Source organism: Hevea brasiliensis, chromosome 10, assembly GCF_030052815.1.
Source record: "Hevea brasiliensis isolate MT/VB/25A 57/8 chromosome 10, ASM3005281v1, whole genome shotgun sequence".
NCBI classification, from domain to species: Eukaryota; Viridiplantae; Streptophyta; class Magnoliopsida; order Malpighiales; family Euphorbiaceae; genus Hevea; species Hevea brasiliensis.
The window spans coordinates 847,130-874,045 of record NC_079502.1 but is presented as its reverse complement, the minus strand read 5'-3'; the positions used below and the strand labels follow the sequence as shown (position 1 = coordinate 874,045).

The following is a 26,916-nucleotide window of genomic DNA, read 5'->3' as shown; positions in this document are numbered from 1 at the left end:
AGATAGATGCTCTGATACCACGATGCTCCGTGAAGTAAGGGGGTATTACATTTAGTGGTATCATAGCATCTATCTCTGTGCCATTATTTATTTTGCTTATTTTCTTGGCATTTTTTTGTTATCTAAGGCTCAATAACTCTTCACCGGAGTCCCAAAAATTATTTCACAGGGTTTTCCACAGGTCTAGGGTTGCTGTCTTTACAGTCACATCCCATTAGGTCACCAATCGCCGGAGCTACAGCTCATTTAACCTTAGTGCATTTTATTGCTTAAATTTTTTCTTAATTTTACTTGTCATCATTTGGGTTATTTATGACTCCTCACTCTAGTTTAAATATAATTTCAGACATTCTGACTGTCCGGACAGACATTAGTCACCGGAATAGTAGAATGTATGGACTATCTAAAGTGAGGGTGTTACATACATATCTTCACTTGCAATTTTATATTATCTTCAAAATCTAGGTTGTCTTTCATTGATCCTCCACATATGGAGTAACAACAAGTTCATCTAGAGAATAAGCATCACCAGTTTCTGTTGGGAACACCATGTTATCCTTTGTTGTGAAGTGATATCTTTCCCCAACAGCTCTGAAAAGCTAGTAAACCTCAAACATTGAAGGCCTCTCCTTTGTGATTGGAACCACACAGTTAAGAAACTAGTTGAGTTTGCTATCAAAATCAATCTCGAGCAAAGACTTATCGATGGCAATATAAAGAAGACAATTACCTAAAAGCTGCGTGATGCACTCCATTAAACTTCCCTTGAAAGTTTTAGTAGGGTTTTCACCTGTGACCAACTCCAGAAGAACTGCCCCAAAGCCATAAACATCCCTTTTTATGGTGGCCACCAGTGTCCATATCCTCTCTACATAACCCAAGTCCCCAAACTCCCCATTGACGAAAGTACTCAAATGAGTGTCAACTGGATTTATTAATCTTGCAAGACCAAAATCAGAGAGCTTTGGATCAATCTTTATCCAACAGTATGCATTTAGAGCTTATGTTTCTGTGAATAATATTTTTAAGGAATTTCAATCATTGGTTGGGTTTGATTTATTCAGTAAAAAAATTAAACCTCTGGATCACTAGTTAAGTGTAACACCCCAAATTTTATTATTTATGAGTATTTTTTATATTTTAATTTTATTTAAATTTTAGGAATTTTTTTGAGATTTTTCGGATTTTAAAAATCGGGTTCGATTTTCCGAAAATATAAACTTTGATGATTTTTAAAAATTAATTTAAAGACCACGTGGCAAAACTAAAAATATATTTGGAGTCTACGTATTTTTCTGAGTTTTACGGAATTTTTTCAGAATTTTTGGACCTCGTTTTCGGTCCCGAGGCAGAGTAAAAATTCAAAATTTTGTATTTCGAATCGAACCGGCCGAATCGAACCGGACCGGATCGGACTGGTCGAATCGAACCGGCTCCCTTTCCTTTTTCTTCTCCCGCGCGCGTCGTCCCTCTCTTTTCTCTTTCTTTTCTCTCTCCTCCCTCGCGCTGCCGCTCCAGCTCCGCCAAATCCGCCGATCCGCCACCGATTGGACCGGGTCTTGTGTCTAAAATCATCTACTGGCGAGAGCTTTCCATAGACACCAAGAACGCCAAATCCATCGAGCGGTTTGTCCGATTTTTGCTCGGGAAGATTTTAGCCCATTTCGACTTTTGGGCTAGATTTCTAAAACCGTGATTCCCACGATGAAACCGAGGCCTCCAGCACGATCCTTTCGTTGAGTGTTTCGCACCGCCATATATTTCGAATTTTGTCGACAACGTTTTTCGGTGGGTCCCACGAAACTTGGCAGTGTAATTTCGAGCATTAAATGAGCTTTTAAAATTCTGAATAATTTATGTGCTAACCCCAGTGTTATGGGCTTCGTAGGTATCCTCGATTCGGAAATTCGACGATTGACCAAGTTCCGCAAATTTCGCCGCATGCACTGGACCTAAAAAGTCTCGAATTGGGCCGAGGTTTTGGCTAGCCCCCATTGTCGACGCCCCGAAAGGCCCTCAAGTCGGAATCGCAAAGGTAAACCCGAACCTAGTTTTTATGTAATTTTCTAGTGCTTAAATAGGATTAAAAATCCATAAAATATTCGTGGTAGCTTAGAAAATTACGATTCTTTTGCAATAGCTTAGTAATATTGCTAAGGACCAGAGGCAAAGTTTTATAATTTTTAGAGCTTGTTTGGGCGCTTTTGCAAAAATGATCAATAATAAGGACTAAATTGAAATTTTGCGTATTGTGATGGATGATTGATTTGATGGGCGGGAGGGGCTGTGTGATATGATTGAACTGTTGATGTATGGATTGTGAGTATAGAAGTGCGTTTTTAGCCCTTTTGCAGTTGGGTAGGTCCTAGGTATAGGGAGACTCACCGGATTTTGGCACGACTTAGGGCGTAATTGGTCTTTTTCTTTATTTGTATTGAGTCGATTGTATTAAATAAATGTAATATGATTTTCAGTGAGCCGATGCCTTTCTTCCTCCGCCCACCGCCACGGTAATTTGTCGTCAAGTCCGTGAGTAAAATATTAATTTTAATTGTAATTTCGATATTATTATATGTTCAAGATGCCCATGCATCACTTATATGCATATATTTATTTAGTTAAACTCTAGGCACGAATTATGTTGCATTCATAATCATAATGTGCCATGAATGTTGTTGTGGTAATTTGGAGCGGTGTGCGTTGGCGTGCGTGTGATGTGGTGTGGACTATGGATAGGGCCAGGCGATCACGCTTGAGTAATTGGGACCCGATCCTTCGAGGGGTAGTCACGCTTGAGTAATTCTGGGACCCTCGATTTGGTTATTAAGTGGAAGTCCGAGCTTGAGTAATTACCGGCACCAGTTGGATTTAAGAGAGCAGTATAGGATCACTCCCATATGTTATGATTGATACTACAGGTGTGTGAGTGCTCCAAATTACCTTTTGATGTTATGATGTGAAAATGTTGTTGATGTTGCATTTCACTCTACAGGTGCATTAGTTCTAGATAGTTATAGAGATTATGGTTAAAATTGATATTTTACTCTGAGTCGAACGCCACTCTGCTCAAAAATTTTTACAGCCACAGGAGGATATTTTGTTCAGGTTAACCCGCTTTTTACCTCGCAGGTTGTTTATCAATATTGTGTAATTTTAATTACTCCTAGAATTTCCGCATGTGTTAGCAGTAATTATTTGAAATTGGTCTGTAATATTATATTCATGTTGGACCTGTAAACTTAATATTTTAAGTCTGTTTGATGGATTGGATGAGGGAGCTGAGCTCCCATTTATTATTATGTTGATGAGTATGTGGAGGGTGAGCTGAGCTCCCCAATGGATTGTTTATTGTGTTTACAGGTCGGGTGAGTCGAAAACTCCCCGTTGGAAAGTCCATTTTATGGTCGGACTCTGTCCGTTTGTTTTCTTGATATTGGGCCCAAATGGGCCTTAGAGTTGGGTTAATGAATAGTTAAGGCTTACTACGGGCCTCGGGGGCTTTAGGCTGGCCCAGGTCCTAGTGCCGGTCCGGCCCATAGGTTGGGTCGTGACATTAAGACCTTTGAATGTTCGTTCAGTGATAAAAGAGGTAGGGACACAGAGATAGCCAAGAGATTTGCCTAGAAGTAGCCACCCTTTAAAGAGTGATGAGTGCTCTTGTGCCAAAAATGACGGAATTAAGTGATTTGCCAAATGCGTAGGACGTAAAAATGCATTGATAGGGGAGCATTTCGCCTTAGAGGGAAGCACCAGCGTGAGCAACTTATATATTTATATATTTTATATATATTAATATATATATAAATTATATTTAAATTTTTTTTAATTGAAATTATGTTTAAAATAAAAAAATTGTGCATTTTTTTTATAGATAATTTTTTTATTTTTTAGATAATTTTGGTTTTTTTTTTGTTATAAGGTTAAAACGAATATATATATGTATAGAATAGAATTTTCTATGTATAATTTTGATATTATAATTTTAATATCAAATCGCTAAAATTTAGAAATTCAAGAATAAAAAAAAACTTCACTGGTGAATATTTACTCTTTCAATGTGGACAAAGCGGAAGCGAAAATGTATATTTCTATTTATTATTAATTTAATTATTATTTTGTATTAAATTAGTTTTTTTATTATTTATTAATTTGTTTTTAAGAATTTGGTTTGATTTATCCTCAACCTAATACACCGTCGTTTTACCCTAGTACATAAACGAAACTTTCCCCTTTCCACCTCATTTTCCCTTTCTTTCTCCGTCACCAGCCACAACCCACAAGTCTCCGAGTCCCTATCCCAACTCCCTTCTCTTGTTCTCGATTCTACTCTTCTATTTCATTGATTCATTCATTCCCAATTGACTTAATTCCTTCTTTGTCCCCGCCACAAGTGCATGTCACTCTCGGCTTCTCTTCGTACTCTTCTTCCTCGGCCTGTCATCGTCCATCGTTTCCAGCTCACTTGATTCTTTGATTTGAGCCAAGAGAATTGCATGCAGTAACCAAAATGGTTTTTATTTTTATTTTTTTATTAATTTGTTAGAAAGTTGTGGCCTGTGGGTACAAATTTGGAGTTTGAAATCTGGGTACAAGCTAAGACAGTGATCGGTATAAATTTTATAAAATTTTTTATTTGTAAATCTAAAATATTTTGATTTAATTGAGAATTTATTTTGAATTCTTGATAATAAATTTCATAATTTTATTATAATTAAATTAAATTTTAAAAAGATTTATAAATTTAAAATTATATATATTGTAAGTGGTAAAATTATTTTTTTATTATATATTATTTTATTTATTTTAAATATAAATTTTATTTTATTTGAAAAAAATTTTATATTTAATATAAAATATATTAAATAAAAAATTTATTTATAAATAAATATTATTATAAAATTTATTTACAAATGAGATAAGTGTTATCATAAAATTGAATCATTCGGAGTCGAAGGGAATTTGTTAGCTGCCACAAATGATATGATGTTGCTGCCTTGGTTTGGGGTTGGTGCCACATGGAGAAGCGATATGATACAATGTCGTTTTTGCTTTGGTTGTTTTGTGTAGATTTGTAGCTTTTAATTTTTATTATCAATTAAATTTTAGACTTATTAGAAAGTTTTTATTCGTTGATTGTTCTTGATTCACATTAATTTTAACCTTTGATTTGTTATTGTTGCTTCTATTGCGTTCTTGATCTGTTGCATAAATTACATCTTTTGTGTTGCGTTGCTAGATTGAGGAAGAGGGACAGGCAGACGATAGATAAAATTAAGCTGAATGGAATTAAGATTTTTTAATTTAATTTAATTTGAAATTTTTGATATTTTAATTCAAACCGATTTAAGTTTAATTTTGAACTAATTTAGTTCAGAACTGAGCTAACTCAACTGAGTTAACACCCATTGTGAAGTCTGTGGATGGGGAAGTTTGTGTTGACGGACACTTTCCACTTCATTCCAGATTCACATTAAACCTTTCCACATTCTTATTGTCTTACATCAACGGGGAAGAAATCATTTTAAACCGTTATCCTCATGCGGTTGAAGGTCTTCTGGCTCGACAAGCTTTTTCTTGAATTAAATATTTAAATTGAAAGATTAAATTGAAAGGTTTTTCCTCTGTGGGTGTTTGTTTTGGCTATCTTTTTAATTTTTAATTTAAAATACATTTTTTAATTTATGAGTTAAATTAATTAAAAATAAATAATTAATTATTTGATAAATTATTTAAAAATATTTTTTAAATTTTTTAAAATAAAAAATAATTTATTTTTTATTAAACTATGTTTAAAAGTAATTTAATTAATTAAAACTATCAAAATGGATATGTAATTGAAAGTTATAATCTTTAAAATAAATAGTTAAGTTATAAGTAAAATATCATTATTTATAATTTAAAAGTTAAATTAAATATTAATTTATTTATAATTTTTTTATTTATAAATAAATTTAATTAACTTATAAATCAAATCAAATACTGAATTTAATTAATAGGTCATATGTAGATTGTTCTTATTTTGATTCAATTATTAATGATATCAATGCTCCTATGGATGAGCTAGTTATTGTTTCCGTTTATTTTGTTGAGAGGTCAGCGAATTAATGTACTCATACTCTTGCTAGAATTGTTGTTTCTATGTATGACTTGAATGAGTAGAATTTGTCTCCTCCACCATTCCTAGTTGATGTATTATCCCTTGATGCCAATAATATCTAATGCAGTTCTTCCTTTTTTATTATAAAAAAAAAAAAAAAAAAATTTACCCAGCTTGACTATTGTTATCCATAAGTGCTCATGCAACTTATACTGCTTTTCTTGATAAAACATAAACCTTCTTTCTTTTTTCCCCTTCAACAATTAATATTTTCAATTAAATTTACAAAATTTTAGGTCATGATCTCCATTTACAGTCCTCACATGATATATATTGCGAGGAGCTGAAAAAAAAAACATGCATTACTCTACCACCGACTTCAAAAGTTAAACACATATTCCACGGATGCACCAACTAGGCTCTAACAAAGGAACAATTTCAAAGCTGCAATGCCTATGTTCGGTTTACATGCATCACTGCATACATCAACAAACAATGTAATGGTTATCAAAACTACAACCTTCCATTAAAAGGACAACTAGTTGAGGCATGCTATTGAGGAGAGAGTCCACAAATTCACTTCAAATCAACGATTAAGTTTTGTGTTCATGGCAGATTATTTCAGCTGGAGCCCATTAAATCTTTACAACTGCTTCAATGTTTTCATATAAAATATTATTCATAGGCTACACGAATGACTTGCTTTCCCACATTTTTACCAGAAAAAAGCCCAGCCAAAGCAGCTGGAGCACTTTCCAGCCCCTCATTCATGTCTTCGATGTAAACAAGCTTCCCTTGCCTGTAGTTATTAATAACGTGTTCCAAGAATTTTGGATAAAGATGCAAGTAATCACTTTGCAAGAATCCCTGCATCCTAATCCGTTTAGTTAGAAGATTGAACAAGTTGCCAATCCCTTGGGGATCAGAGAGACTGTGCAAAGACACCATTCCACAGACTGCAATTCGGCCACTAATCCTCATGTTGAGCAATGCAGCGTCAAGCATGTCTCCACCCACATTATCAAAGTAAATGTCAATGCCTTCTGGAAAATACCTATTTATAGTGAGATAGATATCAAACTGAGTAATTACCATAATCTGTAATGTTATGGACAAGTAATCAATTATAGTACTAGATGCTGATGCAATAGAGAATTTGTCTAACTTGGCAACCTACAAATTAGAGTAACGATGCTCATAGAAATATCAATATGGCAGTTCAAGGCATTTAACAAAACACAGAGAACATGAAAAAAAAAGGAAGTCCAGTAAGGACATTTAAGAGCAGAAAGTGCTTTATTAACACTCGTATAGAAAGTCTCAGTGCTTAAGGCAATTAATTCTCTTTAAAGTTGAACCACTATTTAGATGAGCAATAAAATAACAATGCCCGATTCTCAAGTGGAGCTTTTGTACGATAAGCCAACTTTTATTAAGAAAAGCAAAGCATAGATGGAAATATTCAGCTTAAACTTTTATTCAAACCAGCGATCATATGAGCAAGAAATCAACTAAACCATTTAATATATACAAGGAATCCAAGAAGATATTTCATTGTCCCTGCAACCAATGCCTAAATTTATCTCATCCTATACCAACTCAAGTCCCTATACCCTCCTTAACACATGATTATAGCTCTAACCAATGAGCTTTAAATTAGTGGTTTTGAAGTCATTTCACGGTGAAATCTCGAGTTCAAGTCCAGGTCAAAGCCAAATAAACAAAAAAAAAAAAAAAAATTGCAGTTCTGGATTCATCTTCATTTAAGAGAATCATCACAATATGAACATAATTGATTTTTTTTTTTCCAAGTGTTAGATGTGATGACATGAAACTGAAAAAGGAAGGAAGGAATACTGCTAACTGAATGCATCAAGAATTGGGTCATCTTCAAATTGATTATAGAGATAGACAAAATTATTTTAGGAAAAAATAGACAAAATCATTTTAGGAAAAAATTTAATTTTGTCCACAAAATTAGGCTCTCGTCTAATAATTATCTCCAGAATCTCAAACACACATTTAAGTAAATATTTTTTTTTTCTTAACTTTCAAAGTGATCCCCAACGTTCATATTTCAATTGAAAGAAAAATAGAATATTCAGTCTTCTACTGGTCAAAATATTGACTATTGGGATTGTTCATTGAGCAAGAAAAGGCCACATTAGAAATAAAACATATAGAAGCTTGTTACTAACCTTTTCAAAGTGGCATCCAGGTTGGGCTCTTCTTTGTAGTTGAAAGCCTCATGAAATCCAAGCTTATTCTTTAAAAGATCAACCTAATATTTCCCATTCAAGAATTTTTTTTTTCCTTGCATCAGTTCTAATTGTCAAAAGCACTTGTTTAAAAGTAATTCCTTTTTTTTCAGCATTATATTTGTGATATCATTTACAATGAAAAAGAAAGAATCATGAAGTGCAGCACCATGGTTTCAAATAACAGCCGTTATTTACAGGTTTTGAAGGGTTCCATTATCTGTGAGACTGTTATTTACAGGCAAACAGGGAGTTGCAGCTGTAACGGCCGTTATGCCGTTACGCCGTTACATAACGGTAACGGCCATTATTTTGAAGACTCTTCTGCCACTCTTTCACATGTGCATAGTGTTTTGATACCCATTTTCTTGTCTCTACATGCAACACTTCAGTAGCTGTTGTTTGACTTCAATTTCTCTCAAATTTTCACTCAAAATTTTCTTATTTTTTCATACATCTTTTTTTTCATTGTTTTCTAATAATCTTGGCAAAGATTAGTGTGAGTTATTTATATTTTTATACAATTTATTTTAATTATGTGCTGTTTTTTTGTTTTCTTCGTTGTTTTGCATATTTTTTAAAGAAAATTAATGTTGATGTTAGATTTGTTTTTAAGTTAGTAGTTTGAAGAGTTATTTTGCCCGATCTATAGGTTTATGTATTTTTTGTATTATTTTGAACTATTTTCAAAATTAATTTTAGGGTTTACATTATTAATTACAAAATAACATAAAATGAAAATTCTATATTCTAGTTCTGTACAATCTACATAATTATTTTAGCTTATAAATTGTTTAAAACAAATGATGTCTGAAAATAATAGATTTAATATCTTTATTTAATGTATTTATACTTACTACATTGTGGTGTATTTTAGTTTTACTTGTAACTACCAATATATAGTCATTTTATGAACTTTGCAAATAAGCCTGTCTCTGTTACCCGCGACCGTTACTGCGAACATGACTGCGATTTGAAATCATTGCAGCACAAAGAAACTTATACCTTTTGGCTTGTCCCAGCACTTCCAACTACATAACAACCATGTAACTTGGCAAGCTGACCAACAAGCTGGCCAACAGCTCCTGAAGCTGCAGACACAAACACATAATCTCCTTTCTTAGGGGAACAGACCTCATAGAATCCTGCATAAGCTGTAAGACCAGGCATACCTGCAATAATGTGTCCACTTTAGTTTATGTCCTCAAAGTATTATGATAATTGTTTAGGCAAAATGGTATAAGACTTGAGCAATTCAATTTCCCACTTATTTAGGGGGGAAAAAATTCATGTTTTGGACAATAAGAAGTTATATCAAGAAGACCCAGGTTAAATGAAAGAGGAATATACAATAAGAAGTTTAAGTTATACCAAGAAGACCCAGGTTAAATGAAAGAGGAATATCATCTTGCTGAACTCTCCTCAATTGCTCAGGCTTCTGAATCAAGCTGTATTCTTCCCAACCAGTAATTCCCGAAACTAAATCACCAGGCTTGAAATCTGGATTATCAGAAGCCACAACCTTTGATACGCCGAATCCTTGTATGGGCTTCATCACCACAGTGAGTGAATTAGACAAATGTATTAGATAATAAGTAATTCTAAAGTGTGGTTTTCTTTGTGGCATTAGTGATGGTGATCTCAAAACTTGTAAATCATCTGAAAGAAGTGTGCTTAATTTGGATAGTATAAAAATCTTTCAGCTACCATTCTGTAATGCCATAAACCAGAAAAAAAGTACATTTTGAGAAATTGAGAAAAAGAAAGAGAAATACCTGGCCAGGGACAAAGGGAGGAATGTAAGAGCCATGGTAGTCACGCATGCGACCTCTCATGTAGGGGTCACAAGACAGGTAGAGATTCTTCACCAAAAAAGCCCCTGACCCTTTTGGTGTTTTGACCTCAACAGTCCCAATTCTCACTTCCATGTCTGTCTCCCTTGGTGCCCTCTCTACATAGCCCTTGAATATCACCTGCTTGTTTTCTACTGCTATTTCTTCCATTTTGATCAATCAAAAATGGCCACTTCAATTTACTTCCCCGACTGAACACTGAACAACACCCAATACAAATACAACTACCTAACCCTGCAATTATTTCACCGACTACCCCCATATCACATGCTTCAATTTAGGTCTACAGATAAGGTGTCCGTCGGCTATTGGCATGCCTAATTGCCAGTCAATTTGTCGTGCATTCTTTTTAATTTTTTATATATAAATTGTTTCTTTTAATTTTATATATATATATAAATTGTTTTACAACCGTGAGTTATAGTTTAATGAAATTAGATGATGGATTGTGATATGATATATCTTTTTTTTTATATATATTTATTACATTGTCATATAATTATTAATTTTTATTTAAATATTTTTAATTTTTAATTATTAAATTCTTATTTAAAATAAAAAATATTATTATCTAAATTTTTTCTATATGTATATAATTATGCATAAGATTTTAGAAATTATTTTTAAAAATATTTCATATATTTAAGTTTAAAAATTTTAATAATGACTTAATAAAAGTATTTAAAAATCATTATATGGTATATTTTATTTTTTTTATTTTAATATTTTTATATAAAAAAATAAATTATCATATTAAATATTAATTCTTTATTTAAATATTTTAAAAATTTAATTATTGAATTCTTATCTCAGCATTGTATAGTATTCTTTTCCTACTTTATTTAATATTTCGATGATTATGTCAATTAATTTAAAAAATAATTTATTAATAACTTATTTTATTTATCAACTTGAAATAAAATTATATTTAATTAAAAATTTTATTATTAACAAAATTTTATAATATAATTATGAAAATAAAAAATATATAAAATACATAATAAATTATGTTATAAAAATAAAATAATAAATAATCTGTATAAAACATAAGACACGCGACTAGTTATTTTTAATATTTTTACACTTTTTTTTACTAATAGCTATTCTAACAGTCTCATTTTAAATCAAAATAAAAAAAAATCAATTAATTAGAAGCGGCTTTGATCATTAGTGCTAATATTTATAAATTTAACATCTACAAAATAATATTTTAGTAATTAAGAAATTAGAAGAATATAAAAAATAATTTACACAAATATCATTAAAATAATATTTATCTTATATAAATTTGTTTATGTATTGATCTCTGGTTATACATAATGACTTTATTTCACTTCAATAAAATTGCATGGTTAAATTATGTATTTAAAGGGTATTTTTATAATAAAAGAATGATTTAAAAACTCATCACTCTTTAAAATGAAGAATTTCACATCCTAAAATCTAAATAGGATTTTAAAGTGATGTGGATGGAAGATTTTCAACAATACATGAATTTTAACATCTTAAAAATATCCATCAAGTGGGGAAATTGAGCGACATTCATGCATCATTTGAATTTCCTCATCCAATCAAGTTTACAAGAGCAGCAGAAGACTAAAGCCAACATAAATACATAACTTTCATTTCCAGCTGGTTAGTTAATTTGGCCTTTTCATTTCCAGCCGATATACATAATCTTCACAGCCCTCCTCCAGGATTGAGTCAGGTCCTTTATGACATTACCACTGGGATAGTTTTCCCTCCTTTGTCTTCCCTGGTTTGGGGTTCCAACCCTTTTGTAATAATAATAATAATAATAATAATAATAATAATAATAATAATAATAAAACCTCAATGTAAGAGGCTTAAATATCTATAAGCATCAACTTCTTGACTTTGCCCAGTATTTTTGGGTGCTTTAAATAGAAAACAAAGGCTTTAAAAAAGCACCCTGCAAAAGGAAAAGAAAAGAAAAAAGGGTGCTTTATACAGTCCTTTTTTCTGTACACTTACAAACAAATTGGACTCAAAACTCCTTCACAAACTGCTCATCTGCAAAAATAATCACTTTATAAGTTATAAATGAATATTGAACTTGCAAAGAGCACAACATTGCTCCTCTTAATTTACATCTAGATGCTTGTTGAACAGTCCATTTAGATATGAGGGATTCCTATGATTGATTAGGGATAATATTTCTGAAAGTGTGTGCCATTCAACCACTGCATGCCATTTTTGAATCAAGGACTATGCAAATTACGTAGGTGGTCAACCACATCATAGGAACTACTGAGTCGTTGATAATCAGACCGGTGGAGAAGACTTCCTTGGACTTGCCTAGAGCGATTGGATTTTGGGTCAATCCTTACCGTCTGCGATGAACAGCAGTGGCGCACACGGATGCGATGATTTCTCGAGTGGTTTGTGTTGTTTGTACCATGCACTTTGATCACCAATATAGCTTCCCTGTCTCTGGTGTCTTCACACCATGAGTTTTGAGGGACACCATCAACAAACTCTTCTAGGGTGGGGAAATCCTCGAGATGAACAGATACCTCTGCAATATGGTCTGGTTTAATTACACCAGCTGCTGGAATGACCTGGTTCAAGTCACACATTTTTCAAATGCCCAAAGTGGTGAAGTTAATTTGCCAATATTGATAATATAGTGCTTCTAAGATAAAATGAAATTTTGATTTGCAAGGCTTACTAACGTAAATTCAGATGATAGTTAAAGAAAAAAAAGAATGTCTTTTCCAATGGGTGAAAGGAATAATTTTTGGTTTAGCAGTTATATTTTGTTAGAAAATATGCATTTTTAATTTTATGTATCTGAAGTAGGGGAATTTACCTCAAGCCATCGAGGAAAACCAAAGGAACCTCTTGGATGATGATCTGATGCACGTCCATCTTCATTAATTGTAGATTGACCTTCACAAATAATTTCAAATAGAGCAACACTTTTCCCACATTTATTTGTGATACGCAAAATAGTTGTATCCTGGTTTTGAAGGATTATATTATTTGTGCTGACAATAGTTTCTGGAATCTTGCATTGTTCTTCAAGCAAGTGTCTAATTTCCACATTCGATTTCATTATGTCCCCAAATTCTTGTCTCCTAACTGACTCATCAACTCGTGCAATATCAACACTAAATATGCAACGCACAGGCTTGTGATCACTATCAGTGACATCCATGCAAGCATCATACCTATTAAACGGACAAGAAGTTAAAACTACAGGCACTGCACATGTGTACATGTGTGCAGTTGTGCACATGCATGTACACAAAAACACTAGAAGTCATTTCTTTTGCAAATATTTCTGACACCTATATGCCAGAAAACAATCTCACTAAAAAACTTACTGTGATATCAGAGAGACAACAGGACATTCTAAACTGGATTCAGACACCTGAGTTGACCGGCTATCCCGGTAAAGTATTCTATCACACCATGCAGGGACACGCTTTTTTTCACCTGAATCATAACCTGCAGAAAGATAATTCATAATAGTTGGAGTTCTGCTAGAAGGTACCTGCAGAAAGATACCAATTAAAACAATTCAATTATAAAAGATACCTGCTAAACCAGGTTGATGTTTGTCAAACTTGTATGTAGGAGGAAATCTAATAACTGCTTCCCGCATTCCTTGGAAGACATTCCCAGCTTCCATTTCTGCTCGGAGCTGATCCCTTTCTCTAAGCCAATCAAAGCATCTTTGAGAAATGAAGTCCCTTGCTTCATCATAAGATATACCACCAAGCCTATAATTGAAGTCGCCGAGAAATATGACCATGTCTGCCTCAGATAACTCAGGCATTCCTTCTGAAGAATTGGCACCCATAACCTGTACATTCATCAACACTTCGTCAAACTAAGTAAATGTGGAACAATTTTATAGATGGCAACATAAGATCAAGATAGTTTCTATAATACAAGTACGTATGTACATACATTTGTAGTACGAAGCATTTGGACCGCTGATGAAGAACCAGCTGCAATACAAAGGAGCAATGGCAAGCCAGATCCATAAACAAGCCAAAATAAATACATTGAGCATGCAAGCCAGCAAGACAAGAACAGGTACGGCACCATACCAGCTGCAGCATTGAAGAGATTAGAAGGTCGACCAAAAGTCATTGTTCGATATACATGGTCAAAGTCAGCATTACGACGATTAACTGCCTCCACATGTGCCGCAAAGTGGCAATTTATAAAGCAAATTATTCGATTATATACTCTGATCCTCAAACCAACAGCTCCCTACACAGGCAACATTTAGCCACACTAATAATAAGAATAATTGGACCAAGTATATACAAAGCTGCATATCATTCAGAAGATCTTTGTGTCAAAGTTGTTACTTAATCTAAGGATATGTTGTTTACTTTAAAAAATATAAGAACCTACAGAATTAGACATAAGATTCCCAAAAATAACACAAGGAAAAATTATCAGAACAAACAAAGTTGACTATACCTTATTACCAATTGCACGCCCAAAGCCACATGGAACTGCAGCAGCATCAACATCCCCAACATAAGCTTTAAGATTATTTCTAATCCTGGAAGACAATTATTCAACCATCAGAAACTAATGAGATCCAAAGGACAATTATGTGTGTGTGTGTGTGTGTGTAACTTTTTTCTGAATTTCTGATATAGAGGTGAAGTATGAAAGTCCTATAGCTAAGTTTATTTTAAATTTATAATGACTTCACTGAAACCTAAAGTAAAGTTGAATGATTTTTATGTGGTAATTTGAAGTTAACTGAACTGATTTGAAATTTATGGACAAGTCTAGTAACCATGGATAAAATTAAGCCCTCGAAAGAATGAAGCCAACAAAAACAAGTTATGCATACAAGCCATGTGTTTAAATGGCTGTTTTCAAACAAATGCACAAATGCTAATTTAATGAGAATAATACAATGAACGAACCTCAAATATGAGGTACAACCAATCAAATCATTCTACTTATTCATCCATACAATATCCCATTAATGAAAAATAGACCGACATCCAAACTGTTAAACCAATCAAGCCCATCGTAGATACTAACCATACAGCAATGAGTAAGCCTGCTAATTGCCGAGAACCAACACGTTCAAATGATGGCCCTTCATCCAATGTTTTGTCTATCATATCCAGCCACCACTGCCCAACTGAACTACCCTCAAGTCCTACCTGAATTTAAGAAGAGAATATATATAAACAGACTAAAACAGCAAAAAACAAAATGTAGAGTGCTGATAAACATGGCCAGGGGCAATTGTTATTAGAAGGATTCAAGCAACAATAAGATCAAACTTTTACAAGAAAGTTTAGCAAGAAAGATAGTCTTACGGTTTCTTTTGCTGCAGACATTGCAAGAACACCAGCACCCATTTCAACTTCTTGCAACCCGACAACAACAATACCAACATCCCCAGCTACAGAACCTAGCCAGGAAATAAGTGAGTCACAAGATGCTCGTCCTTGCGCTACATTCCATGTACCAGCTAATATTTTCAGGTTCTCTATCCTCGTATACAAGAATTCTTTGCCAGCTAGTTCAGAATGCAACATTTTGTCAAGAGGTCCAGGAGACAAGACACTCCATCCACGTATACCACCATGATTAGCCAAGGTGAAAATGTAACCAGCCCCAACAGCCATTTTTATGACAGGACTGCTGTGAGCCACCCAACCTCCAAGCAAGTTACCCTCCAAGTCCAATACCTGGATGGTACCACTTGCATAACCTACCCAAATTCGCAATCCAAATGTACAAAAGCACTGAACAGCAAAAGAATGGTACTGGAAATCTTGAAAACGATTGCCATTGCCATCCCACTGCACAAGTAAGCCATTTGCACAACCAGTCCAGATCATTCCATCAACGGTTATAATCAATGCCTCAGTTCTCCGGTTATCATCTCCAAATCCACTTTTTGCAGCAACTCGACGAACAGCATCAGCTGCTCCCATTATAGCATTGCGTGAACGCTGAAAGAAACCAAATGAGCTTTGATTCTTCTCTTTCTTTGGACCAGCAACAATTTTCATCTTGATCTCATCTTCAAAGGTAAAATCCTGTGCTGATGACATGTCCATTCTTTCAATCTGGCCATCTATATTGAATATTTTCAGCAACTCCCGTGTATGAGCATCCCTGTAAAATAGAACTCTTAGCATAATCCCATCCTTCTTTTGTTTCTTGAGAATATAGGTAATTCATCAAGGGCACCAAGAAGGTGCAAACCAAGTACAAAAACAAAGTCAAAAGATAGGAAATCTAAGAAATATAATACTGCAGGAATATCAACAGTATTTTACCCTGTAACAGCAGTAATCCAACTATCTACAAGAACAGAGAAAGGTTTTCCTATCTCTTGAAAGCCCTTCCACTCCCTTCCATCCAAACAACCCAAAGATAAAAATGGACAAAACAAAATATATATTAGGAGTTCTTTGATTCATTTCAGTTTTTACTTTTTTTTTTTATTCACAGCACAAGGGTACAAGTCCCAAGAAGGGCTCTTGATAAAATTTCATGATTAAGCTGAAATGCTTGCTGAAATGTTAATCACTAAACAAATTTGGCATGCTATTTCAAGGGCTGCCCTTGGCTAATATTTGGCATTAAATTTTCTCCTCTCTTTTTTTTTTTAAAAAAAAAATGGTTTCTCTATCAAGAGGGTACCTTTTTCTCCAATAAATTACTCATTTTTCATCCTCTTTCTAATAAATTCTTCTTCATCTTCTCTTTTTTCTCACATACATGCACGAACAAGTGTATGCACACATGAACAAAAGGATTAAAAAAAAAAAAGTCTTTTATAAAGGTTTAATTGTGCATCAATCCTCGCCATTTAAGACGTTATACCGCTTGATTATGAAATGTTTGCTTGCACAGATATAATCTAGATTTTAAAAGATCAAATCACAGTTTAATGAACAAAGCATTAACTATTTGGCCCCAGAGTAAAATTTCCCATAGATTACCCTTGCATAAAAATGATGAGTTGGTATGAGATTAGATAAACTAGTAATAGTTCATAGTAGATATTTGTAGTTATTCTGAAAATTATGAAGCATAAATCTTCCAACAACCAATGCAATAGTTCAAATTATTAAGCTTAAAGTAGTGTAGTTCGACTGAAGACATACCACAATGCAAATGACAAATAACCAGCACTCCATACTTTTGCTCTAGAATTATCAGATAGCAAGTATCTAATATCAGAAGTTAAAACATTGCAGAAGCCATTTATAGTGACTTGGCTTCTAGGGTCGATATATGACCTCTCTACTAACAAGGAAGCCATGTGTCTCTCCTCCTCTGTAAAAGAAAATGATTTCTCAATAGCTTCCCATGGCCATATCTTGATGGCACCACCTTCTGAGCCTGACCATAAATCCCCTGGGCCAAAGAGAACAAAGTGAGAGACAAACAAAGAAGGGAGCGATTTAAAGCAAACAGAAATTTTAAGATCCATTGCACAAAGGACATTTATCTCAAAAATAATACGAACACCTGGGCACCTAGTAATCCATTCAAAGAGAAAATATAAGATAGGTGTTACATAATTTATTAATTGTGGAAACAAATGAACATATTACTCCCTTTGGGAGCAGAAGAACAGTATCTCTTTGAAGGAATACAAGGAATTCCATAAATCCTAGCCTAGGTCTAAAGATTTTCTGTTCAAATAGCATAAGCGACTTTAACAGAAGATATCAGGAGAGAGCTAATGGGCAAGTGAGAGTTCTAATTTCATCTTGTTCCTGGTTTTTCCTTTTTTAATTTTTTATCAAAACTTTCCTCATTCTTCAAGCCGGGATGGAAAAAGCAATGCATAACTACACGTTTGAATTGTTAAAATTCTAGAGGTTCACACACTTGGGGAGCAAGTGACCACAGTCATTGGAAGTGACAAATTTACAAAGAGGAAGAGCCATGAACTACTGCTTGTAGGCCTAAGGAGATTGCTAATGATAATGAAAGCTTACATGCATTCCCAAAGAAAAGAAGGGCAAACAAGCTGCCTCAAAAGGAACGAGGAAGTTCACCCAAGTTCGGTGAGATAAAAGATTTTGCTTTTCGAAAAATTGAACATCGGATATAACAAGAATGATGAACTGTAATCGCAATCTCCATGATTGAACCAAGAGTTTTGATTAAATGGGCTGGATTGACTAAATTTAGAAAGTTGCAATCAAACAGTCCACAGTGTAAAATAAGATCTTTTATATAATGAATAAAGAAATGCAGAGGGAAGCGGCAAATGAGAAGAGAACGGACTGACCATATCTAGTGATGACCATGGACAGAATAGGCCCACGATGAGCAACCCAAGACACGACTTCCCTGAATCCATCCGAACTGAAATCCATCTTCCAACACCTAACCCTCCCATCCCTATGCCCGCTCCAAACCACTCTGCTTCCCTCATCCCCAACCATACACGTTACCCCCGATCCGACAGCCACAGACTCCCTATATGGCGCGGAGTCCCCGCATCCTCCGTATAAATCCTTGAATTGCCACACCTGAACGCCCCCGTTATCACTCCCAGTCCATAACTGAGTCTCCGTGGTGGTGATGGTTCTCAAAGAACCACCGATTTGGGATTCCCTTAACGGATGGGGTTGAACCTCAAGGCTGGGTGGGCGGCCGGTGTGGACGGCTCCTCGAACAGGAAGTCTAAAAATTCCGGTTCCGCCTCCTTTCCCTATGAACTCCGACAAAGCCGAAGACTTGTTTCTTTTAGAATTATTGGTGTCATTATCTGCAGAATTGGCATTGTTATTAGTGTAATTACTGTTTGAAGGAGAGGAGAGCTTGCGGTCCAAGAATTGGATCATGTAATCAAGGCGTTTGCTAGTGGCTTCCATGGAAGAATTGGAAAGTTGAGATTCGTCGTCTGAGGACGACGACGATGAGGAGAAGTAGCGGTCGAAGATTTTAGGCGTACGGACGGAGGAATCATCGTCGTGGTGGTGGTGACTGTAGGAGGACAAAACGTCGTCGTTAAGGTCCATCCGCGGCTCAATTTGCGGCCACTTCTCGTTGCTGTATTAAAAGAAGCAGAAAGGCCGAAAATAACGAGGGAATCTAGGGAGAGAAAATCAAGGAGGAAGCTCAAACCCGGTTTTCTTCTTTTTGTAACTGTAAACTGTTAATCGGATTTTAACAAAAAGGGGCGCAGTCCTCCCATCTACATATGGTATAGCATATGAAATTTGTTTATTACAGTTTGGGAATATAGAGCATTTAAGATAGGCACTCTGTCCCATTTTAATAATTTTTTAAAGTTATTTTAATAAAATTTAAAAAATAATTAGACAATATTATTTTTATAAAAAAATATTAATAATTAATAAAAATATTTTTATATGATAAGAATAAAATTAAAAAAATAATTAATATTTTCTTTTTTTTTAAATAGCAAATAAAGGGAGGAAATTTTTTTCCTAAATTATTTATTACAATAAAATTGAAAAAGTATTATTTATTTATTAAATATAAGATATTCATATTATATAATAATTAATTGTTTTTTTTAGTATTTAACTATTAAAAGCTGTTCTTATTAAAAAAAAAAAACTTATTAAAAACTGTTGATCGTCTCACATTAATTTGTGGTCAACTTTTAGATTTTTTTTTTTAGATGAAATTAGGTATTCATGTTAGGTCACTCCTTCCTCATATTCATTTGACCCATAACATTATGAGAAATTATATAATATTTTAGAAGCAGTAAGTTTAATAATTATTAAATTAAATATTTATATTTAAATTCATATATTATACATTTTGATGAATTTTATAAAAAATATTATATAAATATTTGATTTAATGTACTAATTTCTGATTAACTTGAAAAGTTCACAATATGATCAAAATAAAATACCTTGTAAGATTTATGATGATAATAAAGAGTATGAACTAATATAAATATTATATACTTTTCTATTTATAATAGGCAAATATATATATATATATATATATATATATATATATATATATATATATATATATATATTAAAAAAGGTCCAATAAAACAGGTCTAAATTGATAAATTGAATTGAATCAAATTAAAAATTTTCAATTTGATTTTATTCAACTCCTATTTTGATTCAATTTGATTAGTATTATTTTTTAATTTTATTTTTTATTTATTTTGATTTGATTTGGTTAAAACCAAATTGGCTTATTGCATATTATGATAGTTGGTAGGTTAGTTGGACCATGATGATTGGATTTTGAAATGCTTGTGAATAGGATGCATCTCTTACCCTTTGATTAGATCCTTAATTGCGCAGAATAAATAAGGGGAAATTAAAGAAGAGAAATCAAAGAGGAAAAATGAAAAAAAAAAAAGAAAAAATGAGAAATTAAATTTCTGTCCTATTGTTTGCATACCTTACTAATATGAAAGGAAAATATAATTTATTTTCTAATAGAATTACTTAATTGGCATAAATTTGTGATTTTGTTGTTATATAGTGTTAAGGATATGTAAGTAATTTTAATATAAATGATATCTAATTCTCTTCATTTCAAATTAGAGATAAATGTTTTGAGTTAATAAAGTGAAATTGGGAAATATAATTTCCCTTAATTTCTTCTTATTTGTCTCATTTATTTACTATCCAAACAAAGAAAATTAGAAAATCACATTTTTTTAAGAAAATTAAAAAATCACATTTTTTTTTCTTTTCTTTTCTCTTTGTTTTCCTCGATCTAGACAAAGAACGGAGTTGCCAAAAGAATAAAAAAAAAAAAAACAAATATCTCCTTGAGGTAACCTAAGCACTTACTTTTTAAATGAAAGTTTCTAAATAATTTTGGGCTTATGTTGTCTCCACAACTTGTTTTCTGATTAATCATATGCATTTCTCTATTCTTAATAATGATATTCCTTATATTGTTCTCTTTCATTCTATGTCATTGTTTCCTATTGAAGTTAGAATATTTTACAGTACTTATTTCGTTTGTGATGTTCATTCTTAAGTCACCAAATTAGATCCAAAATCGTTTAAGTATATTTTTATTGGATAACCTCGTCTTTAGAAAGGTTACAAGTTATATTATTCAACTTTTAATGGTTATGTTGCCGTTATCTTTTCCTCATCCTCTAGTCATGAGAGTTAGGGGGAGGAAGATGATCTATTGGTTTATAGTATAACTCATTCTATTAGTTTCTTAGATATTTATACACTTGCTCCGTCACCTACACCAACACCTGGTCCACCTCCTATTATCGATAGCTGTTCCAAATGGCCAAAGACTCGTGATACATATCCTTTACCAACCTTCTCGTCATCAAATTCAGTCTTAAGTGATAATGATCCTAGTCTTAATCTTCTAATTGCTCTTCGAAAAGGTAAATGCCAATATACTTATCTTATTTTCTCCTTTGTATCTTATGATTGTTTGTCCTCTTATTCTAGCTCCTTTATTGCATCCTTAGATTCTGTTTCAATTTCTAAAGCTATTCATGAAGTCTTATCTCATCTTGGCTGGCATGTTGCTATGGAATAGGAGATAGTGGCCTTAAATGGTAATGGTACTTGGAATTTAGTAAATGTCACGACCCAACCTATGGGCCGGACCGGCACTAGGACCTGGGCCAGCCTAAAGCCCCCGAGGCCCGTAGTAAGCCTAACTGTTCATTAACCCAACTCTAAGGCCCATTTGGGCCCAATTTCAAGAAAACAAACGGACAGAGTCCGGCCATAAAATGGACTTACCAACGGGGAGTTTTCGACTCACCCGACCTGTAAACACAATATATAGTCAATTGGGGAGCTCAGCTCACCCTCCACATACTCATCAACATAATAATAAATGGGAGCTCAGCTCCCTCATCCAATCCATCAAACATGCATAGCATATTAAGTTTACAGGTCCCAAAATAACAATTTAGTTTACAGACCCAAATCAAATAAACATTTCTAACACATGCGGAAATTCTAAGATTTAACAAGTTTATACAAACAGTAATAATTGACCTGCGAGGGAGAAAGCAGGTTAACCTCAAAAAATATCCTCTTGTGGCCTGTAAAAATTTTTGAACAGGAGTGAGCGTTCGACTTAGAGAGTAAAATATCAATTTTAACCATAATCTCTATAACTATCTAAAACTAATACAAACTGTGGAATGAAGTGCAACATCAGCAATAAATTCACATCATAGCATCAAAAAGGTAATTTGGAGCATTCACACACCCTGTAGTATCAATCATAACATATGGGAGCTGATCCCCTATACAGCTCTCTTAAATCCAACCTAGTGCCAGCGAATTACTCAAGCTCGGACTTCCACTTAATAACCAAATCGAGGGTCCCAGCGAATTACTCAAGCCGTGACTACCCCTCGAAGGATCGGGTCCCAGCGAATTACTCAAGCCGTGACTACCCCGTCCTATCCATAGTCCACACCACATCACACGCACGCCAACGCACACACACTGCTCCAAATTACCACAACAACATCCATGGCACATCAACAGTTATGAATGCAACATAAATCGTGCCTAGAGTTTAACTACATAAATATATGCATATAAGTGATGCATGGGCATGCTGAACATATAATAATATCGAAATTACAATTAAAATTAATATTTTACTCACAGACTTGACGGTGGTCACTGAGGCGGCTGGGTGGAGGAAGAAGGCTGTCTCGGCTCACCTGACAATTTTTATTACAATCATTTAATAAATTTGACTCAATACAAACAAAGAAAAAGACCAATACGTCCTAAGTCGTGCCGAAAATCCGGCAGAGTCTCCCCTATACCTAGGACCTACCCAACCTGCAAAATGGCTCAAAACACACTTCTATATTCACAATCCATATATCCACAGTTCAATCATATCACACAGCCCCTCCTGGGCCCATCAAATCAATCATCCATCACAATATGAAAAATTTCAATTTAGTCCCTATAATTGACCATTTTTGCAAAAACTGCCCAAATCAGCTCTAAAAATTCTAAAACTTTGCCCCGCGGTCCTTAGCAATATTACTAAGCTATTGCAAAAAGAATCATAATTTTCTAAGCTACCACGAATATTTTACGGATTTTTAATCCTATTTAAGCACTAGAAAATTACGTAAAAACAAGGTTCGGGTTTACTTTTGCCGATTCCGACTTCGGGAACGCACTCGGGACGTCTGACAATGGGGGGGTAGCCAAAACCTCGGTCCAATTCGGAGACTTTTCCAGAAGCAGTGCATGCGGAAATTCACGCACCGGCCAATCACAAATTTCCGCGAATTGAGGATACCTACACGAAGTCCATAACACGGGGGTTAGTACATAAATTTTTCAGAATTTTCTAAGCTCATTTAATGCTCGGAAAAACACTGCGAAGTTTCGTGGGACCCACCGAAAAACGGTGTCGGAAAAATTTGAAATTTATGTCGCCGCGAAGCTCTCGATGAGTGGAGCGTGCTAGTACCCTCGGTTTTCTCGTGGGATTCACGGTTTTCGAGAAATCTAGCCCAAAAGTCGAAATGGGCTAAAATCTTCCTGAGCAAAAATCGGACAAACCGCTGGATGGATTTCGGCGTTCTTGGTGTCTATGGAAAGCTCTCGCCGAGTAGATGATTTTAGACACAAGACCCGGTCCAATTGGTGGCCGGATCGACCGGATTTTGGCTGGGAAAGTCGAAACGTCTCGCGCGCAGGGGAGGGGCGTTCGCGTGCGTTTCCGGCAGTTTGGGGCGGCGGCCGGTGGGCAGTGGGAGGCGGCCGGCAAGGGGGACGAGAGGAGAGGCGGCCGTGGCGAGGGAGGAGAGAGAAAAGAGAGAGAAAAGGGAGAGGGAACGACGCGCGCAGGGAAGAAAAAGGGAAGAAGGAAAAGGCCGGTCCGATTCGACCGGTCCGATCCGGTCCGGTTCGATTCGGTCGGTTCGATTCAGAATACAAAATTTTAAATTTTTACTCTGCCTCGGGACTGAAAACGAGGTCCGAAAATTCCGAAAAAATTCCAGAAAACTCAGAAAAATACATAGACTCCAAATATATTTTTAGTTTTGCCACGTGGTCTTTAAATTAATTTTTAAAATCATCAAAGTTTATATTTTCGGAAAATCGAACCCGATTTTTAAAATCCGAAAAATCTCAAAAAAAATTCCTAAAATTTAAATAAAATTAAAATACCAAAAATGCTCATAAAATTTAAAATTTTGGGGTGTTACATTCTTCCCCCCTTACAGAAAATTCGTCCTCGAATTTTACACAAGGCAGAATAAAGCACATGATTATACATTGAACAGATAAGGGTACTTGCTACGCATGTCCCGTTCTGACTCCCAGGTGCACTCTTCCACTGACTGACTCCTCCACAAAACCTTAACCATAGGGATCTGTTTGGATCTCAGCTGTCTCACTTGGTAGTCCACTATGGCTACAGGCTGCTCCTCAAATGTCAAGTTCTCCTTTAGCTCTATCACATCCGGCTGCAGTACATGAGAAGGATCGGGAATGTATTTCCTGAGCATGGAGATGTGAAACACGGGATGAACGTGAGAAAGGTTGGGTGGTAGCTCTAACCGGTAGGCAACTGCTCCAACTCTATCCGTAACCTCAAAAGGTCCAATATACCGAGGTGCCAACTTGCCCTTCTTTCCAAATCTCATGACTCCCTTCATTGGAGAAACCTTCAGAAATACATAGTCGCCTTTGCAAACTCCACATCCCTTCGTGCTGGGTGCATAACTCTTACATCATCAAGAATTGTTTTTGATCGTTCACGATTAAAGGAACTACCTCTGAAGTGTACTGCACTAGGTCTATATCATGCACCTTCGCTTCCCCCATTTCTGTCCAACACAGAGGAGACCTACACTTTCTTCCATATAATGCCTCATAGGGTGCCATCCCTATACTAGAGTGATAACTGTTGTTGTAGGCAAACTCCACCAAAGCTAGCTGCTCATCCCATTGACCTCCAAAATCCAAGACACTCATGCGAAGCATGTCTTCCAGTGTTTGGATTGTCCTTTCGGACTGTCCGTCTGTTTGAGGGTGGAAAGCCGTACTGAAGTTCAACTGTGTGCCAAGTGCCTCCTGCAACTTTCTCCAAAACCGAGAAGTGAACTGGGGCCCTCTGTCAGATATTATGGAAGCCGGAACTCCATGCAATCTGACTATTTCTCGAATGTAGAGCCGGGCATACTGTGCCACAGAATATGTAGTCTTCACAGGTAAGAAGTGAGCTGATTTGGTCAAGCGGTCTACAATTACCCATATCGAATCATATCCTCACGTGGTACGAGGCAACCCAGTCACAAAATCCATAGTGATCATTTCCCACTTCCATTCTGGGATAGGGAGCTCTTGCAGCTTCCCTGACGGTCTCTGGTGTTCAAACTTCACCTTCTGACAAGTCAAACACTTGGACACAAAGTCTGCTATGTCTCTCTTCATGCCATTCCACCAATAGCTATCTTTCACATCATGGTACATCTTGGTGGAACCTGGGTGGACACTGTACAGTGTGTAGTGTGCCTCTCGCATGATTTCATTCCTGAGATTGTCTACATCGGGCACACATATCCTAGAACCTTGTACTAGGGCGCCATCATTGGCAAATCCAAACTCACCACCTTCACCTTGCTGTACTCTCTCTATAATCTTCATCAATTGTTGGTCTCTGTGCTGGGAAACTCTAACTCTGTCCCTCAAGTCTGGCCTCACTGAAAAGTGAGCCAACAATACCCCCTCATCTGAAAGATCTAGGATTAAACCTTGATCCATCAACTCATGTACCTCCTGAATCAATGGTCTCTTCTCTACTGAAATGTGCGCCAAACTACCAGAAGATTTTCTGCTCAAGGCATCTGTTACAACATTGGCCTTCCCAGGGTGGTACTGGATGGTGCAATCATAGTCTTTCAGAAGCTCCATCCATCTCCTCTGTCTCAAGTTTAAATCCCTCTGCTGGAAGATGTACTTCAAACTCTTGTGGTCGGTGTATATCTCGCACACTTCACCATACAGGTAGTGTCTCCAGATCTTTAGTGCAAAGATTACAGCCGCCATTTCCAAATCATGGGTGGGGTAGTTCTGCTCATGCCTCTTCAGCTGCCTTGAAGCATAAGCCACTACCTTTCCACTCTGCATCAAAACACACCCTAGGCCAACTCTGGAGGCGTCACAATACACGGTGTATCCTTCACCACTCACAGGTAGTGTCAACACTGAGGCAGTGGTTAGACACTCCTTAAGCTTCTGGAAACTCTCCTCACAGTCATCTGTCCAAATGAATGAAACATTCTTCCTGGTCAACTTAGTTAGGGGAGCCGCTATCCTGGAGAAATCTTGTACAAAACGCCTATAGTAGCGGCTAAACCAGAAAACTTCGCACCTCGTGGATCGTTGTAGGCCTAAGCCAATCGATTCTGACTTCAATTTTCTTGGGATCCACTTGAATGCCGCTACTAGAAACCACGTGTCCCAAGAATGAGATGCTTTCTAGCCAAAATTCACATTTTGAAAATTTGGCATATACCGGTGCTCCTCAACGTCGCAACACCATCCTCAAGTGCCACACGTGTTCTTTCTCGATGCGAGTATACCAAAATGTCATCTATGAATACGATGACAAAGCGGTCCAAAAATGGCTTGAACACCTGCTCATCAAGTCCATGAAGGTTTCTTTGGTGCATTAGTGAGTCCAAAAGACATCACCAAGAACTCATAATGACCATATCTTATCC

The 26,916-nt window shown here is 35.4% G+C and overlaps 2 protein-coding genes and 1 pseudogene across 4 annotated transcripts; all 3 read right to left on the bottom strand.

Moving 5' to 3' along the window:
• Positions 1-473: 473 nt before the first annotated feature.
• Positions 474-1,757, bottom strand: LOC110632921 (probably inactive leucine-rich repeat receptor-like protein kinase At5g48380; annotated as a pseudogene).
• A 4,755-nt stretch (positions 1,758-6,512) lies between these two features.
• LOC110632929 (2-alkenal reductase (NADP(+)-dependent)) lies at positions 6,513-10,484 on the bottom strand. Its single transcript, XM_021781306.2, has 5 exons — positions 10,131-10,484; positions 9,727-9,904; positions 9,361-9,527; positions 8,296-8,378; positions 6,513-7,151 (listed from the first exon to the last, which is right to left on the bottom strand). Exons 1-5 carry the CDS (start codon positions 10,356-10,358, stop codon positions 6,773-6,775), a joined length of 1,035 nt encoding a protein of 344 aa, XP_021636998.2. The 5' UTR covers positions 10,359-10,484; the 3' UTR covers positions 6,513-6,772.
• Positions 10,485-11,731: 1,247 nt separating this feature from the next.
• On the bottom strand, positions 11,732-19,412 carry LOC110632926 (type II inositol polyphosphate 5-phosphatase 15). Of its 3 annotated transcripts, none has more exons than XM_021781304.2 (11): positions 18,484-19,412; positions 17,345-17,597; positions 15,539-16,346; positions 15,255-15,379; positions 14,673-14,757; positions 14,148-14,456; positions 13,773-14,040; positions 13,559-13,682; positions 13,042-13,402; positions 12,560-12,790; positions 11,732-12,242 (listed from the first exon to the last, which is right to left on the bottom strand). In XM_021781304.2, the coding sequence occupies exons 1-11, from the start codon at positions 19,217-19,219 to the stop codon at positions 12,228-12,230; spliced, it is 3,315 nt and encodes a 1,104-aa protein (XP_021636996.2). In that variant the 5' UTR covers positions 19,220-19,412; the 3' UTR covers positions 11,732-12,227. The 3 variants fall into 3 exon arrangements, with proteins under 3 accessions (XP_021636996.2, XP_021636994.2, XP_021636993.2); XM_021781302.2 differs by having other exon boundaries at positions 11,732-12,790; positions 14,148-14,188; positions 14,291-14,456; positions 18,484-19,410; XM_021781301.2 differs by having other exon boundaries at positions 11,732-12,790; positions 18,484-19,411.
• Between the last annotated feature and the right edge of the window lie 7,504 nt (positions 19,413-26,916).